Source organism: Balaenoptera borealis, assembly GCF_965194805.1.
Source record: "Balaenoptera borealis genome assembly, chromosome: 8".
NCBI lineage: Eukaryota > Metazoa > Chordata > Mammalia > Artiodactyla > Balaenopteridae > Balaenoptera > Balaenoptera borealis.
The window spans coordinates 120,702,162-120,722,462 of record NC_138865.1 but is presented as its reverse complement, the minus strand read 5'-3'; the positions used below and the strand labels follow the sequence as shown (position 1 = coordinate 120,722,462).

The 20,301-nt window shown below is 58.9% G+C and overlaps 1 protein-coding gene across 1 annotated transcript; it reads left to right on the top strand.

The window, feature by feature from the left end:
• Positions 1-122: 122 nt before the first annotated feature.
• Positions 123-20,273, top strand: STKLD1 (serine/threonine kinase like domain containing 1; the record flags this gene model as incomplete). The annotated part of the gene is given in 19 exon segments (XM_082400644.1): positions 123-233; positions 1,919-2,005; positions 4,973-5,017; positions 6,321-6,395; positions 7,425-7,526; positions 9,467-9,537; positions 10,271-10,386; positions 11,792-11,910; positions 12,451-12,614; positions 13,160-13,290; positions 14,131-14,270; positions 14,379-14,493; positions 15,940-16,134; positions 16,723-16,863; positions 17,639-17,767; positions 18,307-18,443; positions 18,445-18,640; positions 19,752-19,892; positions 20,104-20,273. Coding segments are annotated over 19 exon segments (2,289 nt in total). The 5' UTR covers positions 123-218.
• Between the last annotated feature and the right edge of the window lie 28 nt (positions 20,274-20,301).

Here is a 20,301-nt window from a genome sequence, read left to right as displayed (position 1 = left end):
GCCCCAGCGGGCACTGTGACACTGTTCGGGCAGGGAGGGTCCCCGGATCAGGCCAGCACCCGGGGCTGAGGGGCGCCCCCAGCGTGGGGGATGGGCGCTCACCGGACGCGGGCCAGACTGAGCATGCTCAGTTCAGGGTCCGACTCGGCTCGGGCTACCGGTGCACCCCAGCGCCCAGTGGAGGGGCAGGGAGGCCGGGAGTCTCCCCGCAAGACACCATGGAAAAGTACCAGGTGCCAAGTTGTCCGCTGGTGGGGAGGCGGGGGCGACGAGGGGCCGACGGACAGGGGCGAGCCCAGGACCTGGATCTCCTGCCGCCACCCCCGGCCCCCTACCGGTTTAACGGTCACGAGGGGCCAGTGACCACGTCCGACCCCAAGGAGGCAAGGGCCCCGTGTTGCAGCCAGTGTTTGCTTCTAGCTCATAGGGTGACCTCGGGTACCTCCAGACGTGACCTCCGGGGTGCCCTTTGCCCCTCTGGGCCTGGGTTTCCCCCTTTCTAAAATGGTGGATGAAAATAAGGCCTCTCCAGTCTGAATATGGAGGATGGAGAACACCTTCATCCTTTTCACCCATGGGTCCATGTGCTTCGGCCCATAGAGACAGGACACCCTAGAACGTTCAGAATTCATAATCAGATGCCCCCAGACTCCTAAAACACCCCATCAGTAGTCCCTAGCTGGGGGAACTTGGGCCTTTTCCAGGGCCTGTGAAAATGTTTAGGACGTGAAAAATTCACAAAACAAAAGGAAAGCTGCAAAATAAAAATAAATGAATGTTTAACTAAGATGTCAATTTTTTTAACTGTTAGAGTCAGTCTCTGTAAAAAATTCATTAATTTGACAATAATTGGTCAGTTAGATTTTTCTCACTTTGTGAGAATTCCCTTTGTGTGGGAGACTATGGGGTGTCAGCCAGTGGTAAAGCAGGTGAGTTTCTGGGTGACCAGAGAATTTTAAAAGTAGTTACTTTTTCAGGGGGGAAAAAAAAAGACTTGATCCGAAGACAGGGGTGCATTTTACTGTTTAATTTGCCCCTTAAGAATGCTTAAGTGTGCATTCTTACACCAGCGTAAGCTGCTCAGTACAACACCCCTGTTATTCCCTGAGCGGGATTCAGGCTGCCACAGGGGCTGGATTACAGAATCCTGAAACTTTTCTGGACTCTGAGAATCCTTAGACGCGGGGTTCCACCCCCTATGTGCCCTCCTCGGCATCCTGCCCCCTTCCCCCCATCCTCTGATGACTGTAATCCCATCATCCACCCTCACCTATCCCTCAGCCTCCTTGTGCAGAGTTCTGGCATGGCGGCCATCTCTCTGCAGGTCTGGCTCGATGCGCCAGCTCTGGAGTCAGACCCCAGAGTTCCAGTCGACTCCCGGCCCTCTCAGTTATTAGTGTTGTAGCCTCAGGCAAGGACCCTGCTCCCTGTGCCTCAGTTTCCTCCAGTGTAAACAAGGAGATAGCAACAGCGCTGACTGCGTGGGTGGCTGTAAAGTGCTTGGCACGTGCCAGGCACACACACGGCTGTGACTATGATTGCACCAATTATGGACCAGTTACTTTCTTGTTTGGTTGCCCAGTTTGGAGGTGGATGCCGGAAGCTGGGATCCTAGGGGGCTAGAGAGAGTGAAGAAACCCTCTGCCCCAGGGAGGTGCTGGCTCTTGGATGCCTTGCAGGTCCTCACCACAGACTGGAGAAGGGGTGTGGGGTGGTGGACAGAGCTCCAGAGTCGACCTCAAAGAGATGGGCTCGGGTTCTGCCTTCACAGGCCTCCTCAGCCTTCTGGGCCATTTCCTCGTTTGCCAGCCCACGAGGGAAGTCAGTTAGGAGGACCGGAAAAGACACTGGAGGTGGGCACGCTTTGGAAAGTGAAAAGCTGTGTACGCTTTCCTGAACGCTTCTCTTTTGCTGGTAGATTTTGGACTGGCTGAATCCTGGGGCCTTGGGGGTGAACCTTCTGGTGGAGGAGACAAAAACCAAAGTAAAGCACGTGATAAAGCAGGTAAGAGGCCGTGCCTGTGGCACCCAGTGGGGCTGGCTCCCCAAACACACACCGATCATCCCCATGTAAGAGAAAGGCGATGTGACAGCGGGTTCCTCTCCGCCAGCAGTCACGAAGGAAGATCCAGCGGGCTGGGGGGGGCGGATAGACGGGGATGGGGGGGTGACACGAGGCTCCTCGGGCTTCCCCGCCGACTCACCTCTCTCACCCTGATGGAGAAGGAAAGCTCACGTTCGCTCCACCAGCAACCGTACCCACCATTGACGCGGACATCGCGCCCGGCAGCAGCATCGTCTTCTTTCATCTCCCGCCACCTCAGCAAAGCGGGACTGATGACCCCGCTTTACAGCCAAGGATAGGGAGGCTGGAGGGGGTGGCCAGGGACTTGCCCAAGGTCACACAGGTTTAAGGACAGAACGCTGACCCCGGGCCCTTCCTTCACCTCCTCACCAGGGCTGGCACGGCCGGGTGGAGTGCACACCTGCAGGAGGAGAGCCCTTAGCGTGTCCAAGACCAGGCAGTCCAGACGAATGGAGGGTCTAGGGAAGAGCTTCGCTGGTGGCCGCTGCGGGCGCCCTTCCCCCCTGCCAGGCCTCCCGTCTCTGCAGCAGCTCAGCCCCGAGGCAGCAGGGCCGGAAGTTCTACCGGCCTCCTGCTCCACTGCTGGCCGGCTGTGGAGTTGCCCCGTTGTCTCACGGGCCCATGGGGCAGGATGGGTGACTGCCTTCACCATCAAGGAGCTTCATTCTTTCTTTTGAATTTTATTTTATTTATTTTTTTATACAGCAGGTTATTAGTTATCCATTTTATACATATTAGTGTATATGTCAATCCCAAGGAGCTTTTTTAAAAGTCAGTCAATCTTTCTAAACAAAATGGAGGAACGGGGTTGTATATCCTTTCAGGGTTTTTTGGTAAGCATTTATAAAATTCTTGGTTTTTTACAAGAATCGTGCTGGGACTTCCCTGGTGGTCCAGTGGCTAAGACTCTGCGCTCCCAGTGCAGGGGCCCCGGGTTTGATCCCTGGTCAGGGAACTAGATCCCACATGCTGCAACTAAGGTCCCGCACGCGACAATGAAGATCCCACGTGCCGCAACTAAGATCCAAATAAATAAATAAATAAATATTACAAGAAAGAATGGTGCTGAACTTGATAATGTGCTTTTCCCCACTCAGTGTATGGCAGATGTTGTTGGTACTGCTGACACATCTTCCTCCTTCCCTGGCTCTGGTGGCCGTATGGACCCCCCTGCTTGATGTACCATGACTGACCCAACCCATCCACTCAGGGCGATAAGGGCTTAGCTTGTTCTCGATTTTTCACTCTGTATAAGCAACTCTGATAAACAAGCTTAGAGTTAATTTTTTTGAGGATCCATGATTTTCTTGGGATAAATTCCTAGGGGTGGGATTTCTAGGTCAAAAGAGGTGGTAATTTGAAGGCTTTCAATATGTTTTTGGCCAAAATGACTTCAGCACGAGCCCCTGGAACAGAAGGAAGGGATGTGTGGTGCCGCCCCATCTGGGGTCTTTACGTGGATTGGGGAATCACCCACTAACTGCATTTTCATCTACGATCACCCCAGTTACAGGAGTTTTTCATTTGTAAATCTTATGAGCAAAAGTTCTGGGTAAGGATCTGGTAAGATGCGGTGACAGTATGAACCCACAGTCTTTGCCACCAAGTATGTTGCAGACTCAAATTTCGGTGCTGCCCTGACCACCACCCTCTCTCCCTCTCCACGCGTTCCCCACCGCCCACATTCAGTGACAGGGACAAGCCTCCCAGTACGGATGAGGAATACAGTGAAGAGGCTGATACTTTGCCGACCAGAGCAGAGCTCTTTGGCTCTGGGGGCAACACATTGTTTTCTCCCCTGCTTTCAAGATGGTCTGAAAATGGATCCTCTAATGATTCCTTGGAGGTTATGTTATGTTATCCTAAACTTATCCTTGCAATAGGAGCAAAGGTGATCTCATTGCTCAAAGGATTTTTGGATCCCTTCCTTAGGAACATCTCCAGGCCCCATCTGGTGGCATGTGATGGGGCATGAATATAGGCGCCTGGCAGCCCTGGTGAATAATGATGGTGATGATGATAGTGGTGGTGATAATGGTGATGGTGATGGTGATGATGTGGTGAGGATGTGGTGATGGTGGTGGTGATGATAGTGATTATGATGGTGATGGTGGTGGTGGTAATGGTGGTGGTGATGGTGATGGTGATGGTGGTGGCGGTGGTGATGGTGATGGTGGTGGTGGTGATGGTGGTGATGGTGGTGGTGGTGGTGATGGTGGTGGCGGTGGCGATGGTGATGGTGGTGGTGGTGATGGTGGTGTTGGTGGTGGTGATGGTGGTGGTGGTGGTGGTGATGGTGATGATGTGGTGATGATGTGGTGATGGTGGTGGTGGTGGTGGTGATGGTGGTGGCGGTGGCGATGGTGATGGTGGTGGTGGTGGTGGTGGTGATAGTGGTGATGGTGATGGTGGTGGTGGTGATGGCGGTGGTGGTGGTGGTGGTGATGGTGGTGATGTGGTGATGGTGGTGGTGATGATAGTGATTATGATGGTAATGGTGATGGTGGTGATGGTGATGATGTGGTGATGCAGGTGATGATAGTGATTATGATGGTGATGGTGATGGTGGTGGTGGTGATGGTGGTGGTGGTGGTGATGGTGGTGATGGTGGTGGTGGTGGTGATGGTGGTGGCAGTGGCGATGGCGATGGCGGTGGTGGTGATGGTGGTGGTGGTGGTGGTGATAGTGGTGATGGTGATGGTGGTGGTGGTGATGGCGGTGGTGGTGGTGGTGGTGATGGTGGTGATGTGGTGATGGTGGTGGTGATGATAGTGATTATGATGGTGATGGTGATGGTGGTGGTGGTGATGGTGGTGATGGCGGTCATGATGATGACGGGGGTGTTTACTGCACGTTTACCAACCTAGTGCTCTTGTGGCCCTGCAGGTGGAGTGCATTGACGAGCATCAGGCCAACGAGGCCCTGGAGGAGGTAACTCTCTGGGTGGTTCCCTCTCTACAGAACATGATGCAGGACACACAGAGACTGTTCTGCACCCCACTGTGGCGTGATGGGTGGAAGCCTGGTGGAGGCATGGAGGGTCAGAACCAGCTCTTGCCCTGTGCTATGAAGTCAGAGGCCTCCAGGTCATGAAGGGAGTCTGTGTACGAAACACTCATTTCTAAATCCAGGTGCTGACAATTTAGAATATATGTTCTCAGAGAAAATGATAACCTTTAAATGTTGGCTAGGTCCCTAGGCTGAGGTACCAATAACCATCTTTTAAAAGATTTTTTTCTTCAATTGTAAAAGTATCAGTTACAATAGAACATTTGGAAAATAGAGAATTGGTTAACAAAGAAAATATAAACTCTTTTACGTTCCTTAAATCTGCCAGTCAGAACTGACAGTAACATCCTGATTTATAATAATAGCAGAAACAGCTGCATATACTTCGATTTGCCGGCAAAGGCTCTGCGTCATTTTTCTCTGCTTTTCTTCAATTTCACATGAGGTTAAATGTCTCCCTTCCTATCTAATGGTCACTTGTTTGTCTTTTTTCTGGAATCACCAGCTTTTGAGCTTTGCCAGCAAACAGCTCTTCTGTCCACAGTGTGTCTGACACGTGGTGATGGACCCAGGCCACATTCATGAAAGAAAGAATGTGGGGGGCCGTCCCGTGCGCCCCCCAGCATCACAGCCCCCTCTCCCTCCCCCACCCCACTAGGCGACCTCCTTTCACACCCAACCTGCCATCATAAGCAGCTGTCCGTCTGGCCCAAGTCGCTAAGGGAGCCGTTTTTGCTGCCTAATTGTGTTCGTTTGCAAAGCACTTTGAGCTGAGGGCAGCGGCCCTGGGACCTCTAGTGTACACAGCCAGGAGGCCAGGTGGCCTGGGCACAGCAGCAGCGGCCGGCCTCCCGTTGGCCACGCGCCCTTCTTCAGCCAACCTGGACTGTGTTTGTTTCCAGCGCGCCAGGCACTCTGCCTGCATCGGCTTCCCTAGTCCTCCTGACACCCCTGTGAGGCAGATACCACCGTTACTGCCGTTTCCAGATGAGGCTGGGAGGCTCAGAGAGGTTGAGGAGCCTCTCCGCAGTCACACAGCACAGCCAGCACGTGCCAGAGACAGGACCTACCCTGGGCTGTCTGGCCCCTAACCTCCGGCTGCCCACCCTCCCTGGGCCCGCGCTCAGAGCTGGAAGCTTGTGGTTTTTGTTGGGACGTGTGACAGAAGCGCCTCTGGAAGCAGTGTTTCTCTAACATCTCCACTTTCTCTGGCCTCGCCCTGCAGTTGATGCCGCTGCTGAAGCTTCAGCACGCCCACGTCTCCATCTACCAGGAGCTCTTCATCGTGTGGAACAGTGAGGTGGGTCAGAGCCGACGCCGCGGGCTCAGCAGGCACTCGGGGCGGGCACAGAGCACCCCCCGCCGTGCGCCTCCAGCGCCGATGGCCGCGGCGCTAAGCGCGGCTCCCCCGACTCAGCGCTCACCGGGCCACGCCGGGGGCTCTCTGGGCATCATCTCACGTGCGCCCCACAGCCTCTGCGTAGGAGGGTCACTGTCCCACTTTCTGGAAGAAGTGGAGGCTGGGAGAAACCAGCTGGCGACAACCGAGCAGGATTCCAGTCTGGGTCTGGTCGCCCCGAGCCCCGTGCTTGGTCCCATCGGGCTGACTTCTCATCTTCAAGGAGCCGGAAGCTTGCCGGTTACTCCACATGGGGCTGAGCTGGGGGATGTGGGGGGCTGGAGGGGAAGGGGGCCAGGTGTGACACCACAGTCAGACACCCATCTGGGCTGACAACAGAGGGAGGGGCCGGGAGGAGTGGAGGGGCCCCCTCCCCTTCAGCTGGGCCCTGAGGAAAGCTGTGGGGAGGGACCCTCACCACCTGTACCCCCAAGTATTTTCTGAGCACCCCCTCACGCTCTCAAGGGGGACACAGAGAAGCCAAGAGGACATGTCACTGCGGGAGGAAAGGCAGGGTGCTCTGAGAGGCCTGACGGGGGCTGCTGGGGTCCCGTCGGGTGCAGGCCCCTCAGAGGGAGGAGTGGATCTCAGCTGAGCCCTAAGGGACGAAGGACCCGGTGCCCCAGGCACAGTGGTCTACGTGTGCGGTGGCCAGGAGACCCCGCGCACCTTTAGGAAATGTCCATGCGGCTTAGTGTAGATGGGGGGGAAGGGGGTGGGGGGAGGAGAGAGGAGGCGGATGCGGGAACTGCTCAGGAGGGCCTGTCCCGCCACCGCCCCCCCCAGAAGGGGGCATCCTCCCATAGCCACTGCCGGTGGTGGCCTGGCTGGGAGGAAAGACCTGGAGTGGGTGATGGCCCAGAAGCCCCCAGGCCTGGGCCTCTGGGGGCCAGAACTCGGCACCTGGCTAAGGGGCTGTGTCCCCTGCAGATCTCCTCTCTGTTCCTTTGCCTGGTGATGGAGTTCCACGAGGGAAGCTTCCAGGATGTCATTGAGAAGAAGAGGGCGGCAAAGAGAGTCATTGACTCCCAGGTAAGACAGACTTTCTGGGGCACCAGGCCTGGGGGCTGCCTGGACCCTGTGATGCCACAGGCCCCACAGCGGGGGGTAGAGGGGCAGGCACCGATGAGTCTGGTCTCATTTCTTCTGACAGTTATGAATGAAGGTATTTGCATACCGTAATGTGCACAGATCTTAAGTGTACACCTTGGTGCGTTCTGCATAGGCAGACACTCCCGTCCCCTCCCTCACATGAGGTCAGAGCGTTCCTGGACCTCCAGACAGTCCCAGCCAGTACCAGCCAGGGTTCGACTTCGGCCTCCAGAGATCCTTCTGCCTACCCCTGAAGTTCTCATAAATGGGCTCATACAGCACGTTGTTTGCTTGTGTCTGGTTTCTCGCGTTCATCCCGTGCTTTGAGATTTACCCACCTGTGAGTGTGTCAGGAGATCATCCCTCCCCATGGCCAGGGGCCGCTCTGTCGATGGCCACATCACCATCAGTGTATCTGGTCCAGCGCTGTGAGCATCTGGGTTGCTTCCAGTTTGGGGCTATTATGAAGAAGGGCTGCCATGAACACTGCTGGGCATGTGTTTTGATGGACCTAAGCCTTCATTTTCTGGGTGACCATGGAGTTGTTGGGTCACAGAGTCGGTGCGTGTGCTGCCGTAGCCAGTGTCCCAGTTTTCCAGGATGGTTGGTTGACTCGGTGTTGACTCTCATCCCAAGTTGTGAGTCTTCCGGCTCTGCATCCTGGCCCACATTTCACTGTGTCAGTCTTGTTAATTTTAATTAAAAATTACATTTTAGTTTCAATTATTTTGAGTAGTCACGGTGAGCACTTTTTGGCCATTTGGATATCTTCTTTTCTGCCTGTTCAGGTCTCTTGCCCACTTAAACATTAGGGTTGTCCGTCTTTTCTTGTTGATTTGTAGGAGCTCTTTATATATTATGGACACGGTGTCCAGATGTCCTCTCCCAGTCTGTGGCTTGCCAGTTCACTCTCTTAATTGTAATGAACTCTGGTTCATCAGTGTTTCCTCTGTGGTTGGTGCCTTCTGAGCCTTTAGAGAAGCCTTCCCCGCCCCAAGGTCATGACGATATTTTCCTCTGTTGCCCTGGGAGCTGGTTCCATCTTGCTTTCACATTTAGGTCTATGACCACCCCAAATAAATTTTGCCTGCTTTTGCTCTGAACACGCCTCTGTTCTGTTGGGCCTCCAGGCACTGCGACCCTGCTGGGGGGTTCCGAGGGGCACGCAGCTCCTCTCCCAAAGTGGGCCTCAGAGACAGCCTCTGAGTGGGTTTCAAACTTTCTGTTTGTAGTAGAACCCTGTCGAGCACAAAAATGTTCTCAGAACCCCCAGTAAGGAAAGCAGAGCTACTCTAGTCAGGGGTCTGGGTGTCAGTGGAAGGTGGCGTGGCAGGAACCCCGGGGTCCTGCCTGCTCAGCCCCTCTCTTGACACCCCAGGTGGAATCCAGGGTTCCTAGGAACACGGTTTGAAAATCACTGCCCTGGAAACCAGGTGGATCTTGTGTCTGACACAAACTGCTTTCAGAATGTTCTCTCTCAGGGCTCTTTCCATTCTAATGCCCTGGAGAGGCAAACCCCAAGTAGCAGCTGCAGGCTTCAGCATCTCTGGTACCCATGGGGTGGGGCCCGGGTGGGCCTAGAGCCCCAGGGCCCCCGGGTCTCCTGGAGACAGGAGTGGGGGTCTGGAGACCAGGGCGTCGCCAGCTAACAGGGCATTTCTGTCCGGAGGGCCTTGAAGCAGCCTGCAGCAGAAGCTCCTGCACTGGCTCTGAGCTGTTGGCCGCTCACTTCAGGCCCATCTCAAGACGCAGGGCGGGAACTGGCTGCGACCCTGCTGGCTGCTCTGAGTGGCCACTGACCTGCCTAAGAAGAGCAGCTGGGAGGCCCACCTGGGAGCTTTCAGGTCCCCCAGTCCTGGCATCTCTCGCTCTTTCCCCAGTGGATGCAGAACGTGCTGGGCCAGGTGTTGAATGCGCTGGAGTACCTGCACCAGCTGGACATCATCCACAGGTGACCGGGCGGCCAGGCTGCTTGAGGAGAAAAGGCACCTCCTGGGGGTGGCACCTCCTGGTGGCAGCGCCTGGGCGCGGGCCCAAGGGAGAGAGGTGCACCTGGGACAAGGATGGGCCCCTCCCCCTCCCAGAGCACCTCCCTGGCTTAAAGAGAATGTCACCCCCTCCACGACCCTCTCCATGCACAGACCTGGCAGTTGGTTCTAAAGTGCAAGGGAAGAACCAGATAACAGCACTGAGGAGAGATTAGGCCGCCCGAGGGCCTCTGGGCACTCCCAGGCTGAGCTTTCGACCTGCCAGTTTCATTCTTCGGAATCGTGATTTGAAGGATCAGTGCCATATTTAAAGGAGGAGAGAAAACTGTGTGAATCAAATGTAGGAAGGAAATGCTCGAGATTCCGTGTTAATGTCACTGGACCTTACGAAATGATGGAAAGCCAGTCCCCAAACAAACTCGCAGCTGAGATCTGGAAGGACGTTAGCGGAGGGATCACGAAAGGATCGGGTGTTTCCTTACTTGTAGTTGGCTTGTTTTTCCCATTTGAAATAACAGTATATTTATGCTTACAGGAAACAATATTTAAAAAGTGGCTGAACAGGGCATTTACTGAGGAGAGAGGAGGAGGGGTGTGGGCTGCTGCGGCGGCCCTGGGTGTGGCGGGTGCGGAGGGTTCACAGACGGATGTGGCCCTGCCGGGCGGTGGGTGGAAGGGCGCGCCTCTCGGTTTCAGGAACCTCAAGCCCTCCAACATCGCCCTGGTCAGCAGCTACCACTGCAAACTGCAGGACCTGAGCTCCAACGCACTCATGAGCGACGTAGCCAAGTGGAATGTCCGTGCAGAGGAAGGTGCCTGGCGTCCTCCCAGCCGGGGGACAGTGGTGGCTGGGGAGCACTGGGGGAGGGCCCCATTCAACCGAGTGGGTCGCCCCTGGAGTCCAAGGGCAGTGGCCACTCTAAGTGCTGGAACAAGGCAACAGCAAACCTCTCCCTGCTCAGAAGGTCCCCACAGACCCCCTTGCCTGGATTGTAGCTGAGATGAAGCACCACCGTGGGGCGGGGGGGCTGCAGGGTCCAAAAGACACTCAGAAAATGTTAACCTTCAAGAAGGGGCAAGGCAGGCCTCAGAAGGAAGGAAACTGACATGCACAGAGGGAGGGCTGGTGGACGGCAGGCAATGGTTCGGGCTGGATTACTTTACTGAGTCTCAAAATAACCCAGGAGGTGGTAAAGGTGCGCAGTCAGGGGAGAGAAGTTTTCCTTCCTTTAAAAAGACAACAGGGCAAAGGGAGCTGGGCTTCAACCCTATAACGGCTATCAGGGGTGGAGAGAGCAACTCTCCAGTGGAGAACTCCAGAGTCCCGGGCTGGCAGGGACCAGTGGCACGCTGTCCTTGGGGGATGGATGGACGGGTGGGTGGGTGGGTGGATGGACAGATGGATGGATGGATAGATGAGTGGGTGGGTGGATGGACACGTGGATAGATGGACATGCAGATAGATGAACAGATGGATAGATGGGTGGAAGGATGGATAGGTGGGTGTGGGTAGACAGGTGGGTGGGCAGGTGAGTGGATGGGTGTAGGTGGCAGGGGCCCTTGGAGCCCACCCCTTTGCTCTTCGTTTGGGGAGTGGAGGTCCGGAGAGGGAGGGGCTGCCTGAGGCCTGTCAGGCACTCGTAGAGCTGGGCCGGGGACCCTGTTCCTTTGGCTCCCTGTCTGGAGTTCAGGTTTGTTTGTTTATGTATGTATGTATGTATTTTTTGGCCGCACTGTGCAGCATGCGGGATCTTAGTTCCCCGACCAGGTATCGAACCCGTGCCCCCGGCAGTGGAAGCGCAGAGTCTTTACCACTGGACCGCCAGAGAAGTCCCAGGGGTTCAGGTTTAGAAACTAGGGCAGGGCAACTGGAACATTGCCCCAAGGTCCCGACTAAATGTTGGGAGGGGCAAGACGTTTATGGAGGGTGCAGAGTTTAGCCTTCGTGGCACATGCCCCTTCCGACTATTTCTGCAGCTGTAGTGGGACACAGATGCGCACACGGCCAGCCTGGTGGGCCCCTGCCGAGATGGGCAGCCTCACTGGCTGAAGATCAAGGGCCAGGATCTTACTGACCAGGGGGCCTCTTCCTTTTCCCCCTCAGATAGCACGTCTCTCCCTCCCTGGAGAAGGGTGATGGAGGGCTCGTTTTTCAAGCTGCTTGCTTCCCCAGGGAGCGCGGGGCTCACGCATCCCCCACTTCACTCCTGCCAACAGACCCCTTTCACAAGTCCTGGATGGCCCCCGAAGCCCTCAACTTCTCCTTCAGCCAGAAATCTGACATCTGGTCCCTGGGCTGCATCATTCTCGACATGGCCGGCTGCTCCTTCCTGGATGTGAGGGGCCTTCCGACCACCCCTCCCCGCCACACCTGAACCCCACTCCCCACAGCCCCAGGGAGCCAGGCTCTGCCCACCCCCGGCCCTGAAAGGGGCGTGTTCTTCCCGCCGGCATCCTCCTGCCCACGCTGAGTGCCTCTGTGGGGCTGTGTGGAGGCCCCCCGCTGCCCCAGCTGCCGGAGGACCCCGCATTTGGGCCTGCTGGGCCCTCGTGTGGTGGTGATGACGGTGATGGTAACATTCACCGCCCAAACAGCGCCCCCTTATGGACAAGAACAGCTGAGTTCGGGTGCACTCACCGGCCCACAGTGGGAGTCCGGCCGTGGACGGTGGGCTGTTCCCCTGCTCCCTCCAGCCAGTGAGATGGCCACTTGCTTTTCTCTGAACCTCCATTTCTTCTTCGTACAAGAACCCTGGGGCGCAGGTGGCCTCTGTGCGTTCCTGACGGCGGCGGCCACGTCGCCTCCCCTCTGCCCGAGGTCAGGCCACCTTCTTTTAGCTGAGGAGGGGCACAGGTGGTCCCCTCTCTCCTCCTAGAGCACGGAAGCCATGCGTCTGCGGAAGTCCATCCGGAGTTCCCCCGACGGCCTGAGGGGTGTCCTGAGGACCATGGAGGAGAGGAGGGTCCCCGATGCGAAAATCTTCAGTTCCCTTTTGCCTCTGATGCTCCAGGCCGACCCGTCGGAGCGAATAACCATCAGGTGAGCTCAGGCCCTGGGGTCGCATTTCACTCTGTCAGTCTACGCGTGCACTTGGGGTTTCACCACCACAAAGCGCTCCATCCATGGACAGCGGCCCCTCCAGTTTGGACCGTCCCAAACTGCGGCCACATCTCTGCGCGCGAGACAGACAGGGCCAGCTTCGCCATCAGCTGCGGGAGGCACAGCCCAGGGCCCAGGAAAATGTTTTAACTCTAATGTATTTTACAGTCAGAAGAACAAAACGATCCATCCTGGGTTATGTTCACCTTTATACCAACACAGCCAGAAATTGTGATTTTTTTGGTCTATGTTATGGAGGAAGGGGCCCAGGCGAGTGCAAGTGCCAGGGCCCAGCACTGTCCCCCCTTGGCCCCTCCTGGAGGGGGAATTGCTGCAGTGCCCGCTGGACGCACTGTGATGCTGGGAGGGGTGCCCAAAGCAGGTGGAGGCCCAGCAGCTGCCGGGCGCAGAGCGGGCGCAGGGCGGGCACAGAGCGGGCGCAGAGCGGGCGCAGGGCCAGTCGGCGGCTCTCTGCCCCTCCCCAGGGACGTGATTCACTTCACGTTTGTGAGCAGCGACTTCAGGTCCTCCAGCGGTGCCCTGATGCTGCACCGGCAGGTGGTGCCCGAGTCCATCATCGACATGCTGCTAGAAAGCAACGTTGCCAGCATCTTAGGTGATGATGGGGCCCCGAGGGGGCGGCGCCAGAGGCCGCTGTGGCCCCGGCACCCCATTGTCTTTAGCTGGGGGGCAGTGACGCCCCCCCCCCCAGCACCCTGGACTGCTCCTCACACATGGCCGGTGGGCATCCATCCCACGCACTGCTTTGCTCAGGGAACCGCCCCGCTCAGGTAGCCCCGAGCTTACCTAGAGCAGAGTTCATCTCTGTGGCCAGGCCCCCGCCCCCTCAGATAGCCCCGAGCTTACCTAGAGCAGAGTTCATCTCTGTGGCCAGGCCCTGCCTGCCTCCCCCGTTCCGGCCACACAGTCCTCGACATCACCGAACAGCCCCCCTCACTGCCACGCACCCCACCACAGGCTCCGCACCTTTTGCTTGCTCGCCCGGCACGCGGCGGCCCGGTGCCTGGAGTGTCTTCCCCAGTCAGCAGCACCTCCTGTGTGGTTGCTACATGCCCGGAACGGTGCTCACACTGGGGCCGGCACAGCAGCCAATGTGGACCAGCAGGCATGGCCCTGCAGCAAGGTGAAGCGGCCCAGGGGCTCCGTGTGCAATGTGACATGTGCAGGCCTGAGACTCCAGGCGCAGTGCTGGCTGGTCACCGCCCCCCACAAAGGTGCACACGATAGACTCCGCGTGCCCAGGCTGGGGGCTACACCCACGGTCTTGGGTAGAGAACAGATCTGGAGGTCATCTTCAAGTTCCGGGGTGGCTCCGCCCCCCATCCCTCCGTGTCCCTGGTGGGCTGCCACCTCTGCCCCCCTTTCTGGGGAAGGGGACCCGTGAGGCCCCAGCTGCTCAGTCTCCCTGTCTCGTGGCCACGGGCTTTGGAGGCAGACAGCCGGGTCCAGCTGAAGGCCATCGCCCTGAGTGCCCTGGAGGGAGTCACCCGAGGGAGGTGTGGAGTGGAAGCACGCCCTGGGCGGGCTCTGAGGCAGATCCAGGTTCGACTTCGGACAGGTGGCTCGGCCGGGAAGGTGAAGATGAGAACGGCGCCACCTCGTGCCGGGTCACGTGGGTCTGTGCAGTGGCGCTCATGGATGGGCCCCCGGTGCCCCAGTCCGCAGGCGGGTCCCTGAGCCAAGGCGCCTCCCCGTGCTGCCCTGTCCCCTGCAGAGGTCATGCAGAGCTTCTCCAGCCACCCCGAAGTCCAGCAGAGGGCCATGAAGAGGCTCCTGAGAATGTCTGAAGATCAGCAAGGTAGAGCCGCCACCCTCTCGCCTTGCCCCGGGGCCCCGGCCCCTCCAGCTTCCCTAGCTGGTACTTTCCGACGCCGGTTTACATTCCCATGAGCATCCACGGCTTTACCACCTGCTTGGAACAGGAGCCTGGACTTCCTCCTGTGCCGCCGCTTTCACTGAGCAGACAAGTGGGTGGTGGGGTGGCTCGGCATCCGAACCATGTCTCGGGGCCTCCCCTCGCGTGCTTTTCGTGGATGCTTGATAGACGCCCCGTCTCTGCCGCCATTCCTCTGGTTGGGCATTTGAGTGGTTGCCGATTTCCTGGTATCATAAGCATGTTATACAGCCCACCCCGGGGCGTATGTGTGTGTGTGCTCTGTGTTTCTGCAGGATAAATTCCCAGATGTGCAGGCTGGGAATACTTAACGTTTTCATAGATACTGCAAATTGCCCTCTGTCGATGCACCAACTTCCTCACCTCTCAAGAGTGCAGGAGAACACCTCTTCCCCCAACTTTCTCCATCGAGGAGTATTAATATTTTTAATTTTGCCAAAACATGAGTTCGTAAAATCTCTGCCCTCAATCTCTGTCTCACCAGCCTGAATATTACATTCATTCACTCACTCATCCATCCATCCACCTGTCTCTCCATCCGTCCACCCATCCATCCTTCCATAGATGGTCGTCCCAGTGGCCGGGACAGCAGAGATCATAAAGGCCCAGTACCAGCCCTCTAATGAGGTAGCAGACCTCACCTTGGTCATTTCCCTTCCCCTTCCTCTCCTTCCCCATGACCCCATCTGGAGCAAGGCTGTGGCCAGGAGAGAGTCCATGGGAAGAGATTCTGCCTTCCCAGAGAGAGTGAGAGAGGCTGCTGGGCCCCTTCCCAAGACTGGCCTCGGCTGTCACCCCAGAGCCACACCTGCCTCAGACAGCCTCGCTTGGAGACGGGCTAGCCATGGCTTGGCTTCCCTGGTGCCAGCACTTTTGTTCTTGTCATTCTTACCAGGAGGACACAGGCTGAGAAAGGTGAGGCAGCAGTTAGGAAGGGGTGCAGCTGTGTGGACCCCGGGCTGCCCACCACTGCCTCCCCCCCTCGCCAGCACACGCCCTGGCCCAGAGGAAGGTCTAAGGGACCCACAGATGTCCCTTCTTAGGGCAGTAACGGCCAAGGGCTCTGGAGTCAGATAGGCTGGGTTCAAAGCAAGGGCTCTCATCTCCCTGACGCTCAGTTTTCTCATCTGTCAAATGAGGATCGATCTTGTAGAGCTGCTGGAATAAGAAGATCCCTATGGCAGACGCGTGGCAGGCACTCCACACACCCTGACTGATCGTGTCTGGTCATCCATCTGCTCGTCTACCCAGGGGCCCACGTGTGATGCAGACTCCCATCAGGGTCTGGTCCATACCCCTTCCCGCCACCTGCTCCTACGCCGAGTCTCACTCTGCCCCCCACCCTGCCAGGTGTGCCGTGGCCAGCGGAGCTGGTGGAGGTGTTGATCGGCATCATGAAGCAGCACGAGAGGATCCTTGACATACAGCTGTGTGCCTCCTCCCTGCTGCTCCGCACCCTGGGCCAAGGTGGGCTCCGGGCGGGGCCAGGCGAGACGCTCGGGGCACAGCTCCTGCCCCCACCCTCCCACGCCAATCATCGCCCTGGCGTCTGACCCTTTGGGCACCTGTGCCCTGCTCTGCCCACCCAACCCCACCCCAGGATGACAGGCAGGGCGCAACCAGGAGTCTGGGGCACCGCCCAAGGCCTGCCTCTGTGGCCCTGGACCAGCTGCTCCCCCTTCTGGCTGATCTCTAGGCATGAAACGGGGAGCTGGTCATAGGGGTCCTGTGGTGTGAGCCCAGGCAGGTGGGATGGGGTCCCAGGCGTGGGCTTCCAGGAGGGCAGCTGAGGAGGGATGGGAGAGGCTGGAGCTGAGAGCCCGAGGGCCTGGCCTCTGATTTTTAAACTGGAAATACTTCACTGCCTTTCTCACTTTAATATTTAGGTTGAATTTCCATGTAATGCTTTACACTGCACGTGATAAACGTCTACTCTGGCACGTGCTCACAGCCCTGGCAGGGCCCCCAGCCCTCCGGTCCTTGGCTCGGTCATGCAATAAGCACTTATGGGGACCTGTGCGGTACCCCAACCTTGGCTTCCTCCCCGGAGACCCCACCCCCAGCCCCGCCTGCCACCTTCCCACCGTGGCCCCCAGCTCAGGCTTCACGGGCCTCTTCTGTCGGCCTGAGCAGCGCTGGGGCAGGACCCGGCGGCCACGGTGCCGAGCGACAGCGCCATCACCCCCGCGCTGCTGAGCGTCCTGCAGAGCCACCCCGAAGAGCAGCAGCTCCTGGTCACGGTCTACAGCCTGCTCACCATCGTCGCCAGCCAGGGTGGGTGCCGCCCTCCCGTGGGCGCAGGGCTCAGGCGGGCGGCGCAGGGCCGCCCCGAGGGGACAGCTGCTCCGTCCCCAGCTTCCAGGTTCACAGTCACGTGTCCCTCTGTCAACATGCACGGGCACCGGCCAGGCGCCACCATGGGCTTCATGCCGACGTGTTTCAGGTTCCAGCCCTTGCTGCCCCACCGGCCCCGCTCAGCCCCGCTCCACAGAGGCCACCAGCAAGTGGCCGAGGGACGGTGTGGGGAGAGGGTCACCACCGAGGGCTTCACACATGTTCCTCTCCTGCAGCCACTAGCCGGGTGGGCATCGCTCTCTCCAAAGGGAAGCTGGGGCCTCACCTGGAGCCCCGCGGCCCCCAGCCCACCCGACACTCACCAATCTACCACATTTCATTGACCCCACGCTGAAAAGTGAAAAGGGCAGCCATGAGTAGCCATGTTGGGACAGCAGGTGTAAATCAGGACCACCTGGCAAACAGTGTCAGGTCATCACCCCGAGAGTCGTGGTCCCATCTTGGAAGGAAAGCTTTGGAGGGCGGTCCCAGCCCAGTAATGGGATGGGAGGTGCTGGAACGGCGGCCCAGGGGATGGACCATATCCTTGTTTCTGGGTCTCATGCGGGGCATGAAACTGGCCAAGTAGGCACCCACTGGTGTGGGATGCATGGGGTTGCTGTGCCTTAGGACCACAGAGAAGGGGGGTGGCCCCCAGGGAGGGCTTCCTCGAGGCGGTGTTCTCCGTGGTCCTGATTCCAAGGCCCACCTACAGGAGCGGCCACAGATGAGCTGCAGAGGGCCGGGCTGTGTGAGCACATCCTGCAGCACCTGGACACCTTCCCCAGGAACAGGGACATCTGCATCAACGGCCTAAGCCTGCTCTGGGCCCTGCTGGTGGATGGTGAGTGGGGCCCGGGGCTGGCCGCCCTCCCTCCGCTTCTCCCTAACCACCCGAGAGCTGGGAGGAGAGGAAGAGAAAGGAGGGAGAGTGGACGGAAGAAGCTGCACCGGCAGGGGCAGGAAGTGCTATCCTGGGGAGGGGTGGGTTCATATTCGGACCCCCTCGTGCCCGGCCCATGGAAGCCTCCAGCTCACACACATCGTGGGATTTCCGCAGTCCCTGGTTTCACAAGTCGGCCTTAGCACTGGACAAACTATCCTGATTTCTGATTCAGAAAGGGGGGGCTCCCAGGCCGTGCCGCTCTCTCTCCAGGCCCCACTTGGCCCTCCAGCACCTGGGAGGTCATTTTCCCTAAGGAAAAGAGGGCTCCCAACCGTGGAGAGCCCTGCCCACACCCGGCACGCAGGGGTCCCCAAACCTCCCCTTGGGGGCCCTGCTGATTCCTACCCTACAGGCTGGCTAGCAGGCTGGGGTTGCCCCCCCCAACTTCTGCGCCAGCAAGGAGTAGGTGTCCCCTCCTCCACCCCGTCCCGTTCCAGCTGCCATCATGAACAAGGCCCCCTTGGAGAAAGCCCCGGCCCTCATTGCTGAGGTGCTGGCCACCTACCCCACGGACGCGGAGATGGCTGAGGCCGGCTGTGCAGTCCTGTGGCTGCTGTCCTTGCTGGGTGAGCAGCCTGGGACCCCGGGGCCGGAGAGGTGGCCCCGGACCCGCGAGACGAGGCACGTGCCGGCCCTCCGCAGGCTGCATAAAGGAGCAGCAGTTGGAAGAGGTGGTGGTGCTTCTCCTGCAGAACATCCGGGTGCGCCAGGACCGGGTCCTGCTGGTGAACCACGCCTACCGGGCGCTGGCCAGCCTCGCGAAGCTGTCTGGTGAGCCTGGGGACGGCCGGGGCTGCCACTAGGAGGCGGAGGCACACTCCCCCAGCAATGCCTGCCGGCAGCCCGCAAACCAAAAGCACGCACACACTCAGAACAGGGAAGGGAAACACCTATAGTCCCATCGCCCAGACGTCGCCACGGAGACTTTCCGTACCCTCACTTCCTACCGTTCTGTGCCACTCTGCGTCGTGACCACCTTCCCTGCCACCCACATGCCTGGCGTGTGCGCAGGCTCCCCTCCGGGTGTGGCTCTGAAAACAGCCCGGGGGACAGGGCTCTGAACTCCGCCTCCACGCAAACCCCAGGCTCTGCACCCGACTTGGCACCACGAGCCTTGACGGACACTCGGGGCCTGGAGCCTGGCAGAGGTTGCCGGCCGTGTGGGGTAGTTTGGCCCCTGTGAGGTCTGGCCCCCACTGGGTGTGCAGGCTGGCAGGTCTCTGCCTGCTACTCGGCCTGGAGTGCGGTGATATTCACTCCTGGAGAGAACCTCCCGAGCGGGCGGGGTCTCTGGGCCTGCCCCCCACTCCCACCGGGATGCCGCCATCAAATGGGGTGGGGCGCTGAAGCCCTGAGAGCAAAAGGCATGTAGCTCAGTGAACAAGGAGTGGAGTCGGCAGAACCCAGCAAGCGTGCGGGAGCCCCGAGCCGAGAATCTCGGCTTTGCCGCCTGCCGGCTGTTGACGGTTAAGTCGACTCCCTGGAGGGTCAGCTTCCCCCTGGGCTCCGGGAGTATTTGACACCTACGTGACATCACGGTCACTGCTCACACGGGCCCCCAGCCCCCCAGGAGCCAGGCCTAACCCCGCGCTGACGGGCTTCCTCACGGGCCGGGGAGGTGCCCTGGACTGTCCCCAGCACCCTCCCTACAAGCACACTGGCCTTGGGGGCCACCGGGATGGAAAGGTGGGCGCACATGCCACCAGAGGACACCTGCAGATGCAGAGCCAGGAAAGGCCTGACCTTGGCGGTCCCCACGCTGCAGGACAGCGTGGCGTCCCCTGCCAGCTGAGGCTCTTGCTGCCCCAGGTGCCCTGGGCTGTCAACAGCCCCACACGTTCAGTACTACTGTCACCCCATCCACCCCCTTGCCCACGCCCAGAGCTGGCGGCCCTGCAGGTGGTGATGCCCGAGGAGGGCGGCAGCGGCCTCACCCTCATCCAGGAGACGTACCAGCTCCACCAGGATGACCCGGAGGTGGTGGAGAGCATCTGCATGCTACTGGCCCACCTCGCCTCCTACAGTGAGGACCGCCCTGCCCTCATCACGCCCTCCCTGGAAGCCAGCATTCAAGAGGCGCCCTGCTCGCGGCTATAACCGATGGGGGAGGGGCAGGGACCCTCCGTGCCAGGCACCCTGCTGGCACGGGTGACGCCCGCTCCGGAGTCCCAGCGGTTCATGCTAAGCCTCGTGGGGTGGGGGCCTGGCCTCAGGACCCTCTGCTCTGCCCGCAGAGGAGATCCTGCCGGAGCTGGTGTCCAGCGGCATCCGGCCCCTGGTCGAGGAGATCCACGGGCGCTTCACCTCCAGCCTGGTGAGTGTCGGGGGCCGCCTCAGCCAGCCCTGGGTGGCCCAGAGCCCAGGGGCCGGACGAGCGGTTTGTGTGCAGGCGACTGCCGCGTGAGTGGCTTTAAGAGGCTCTCCCTGTACCG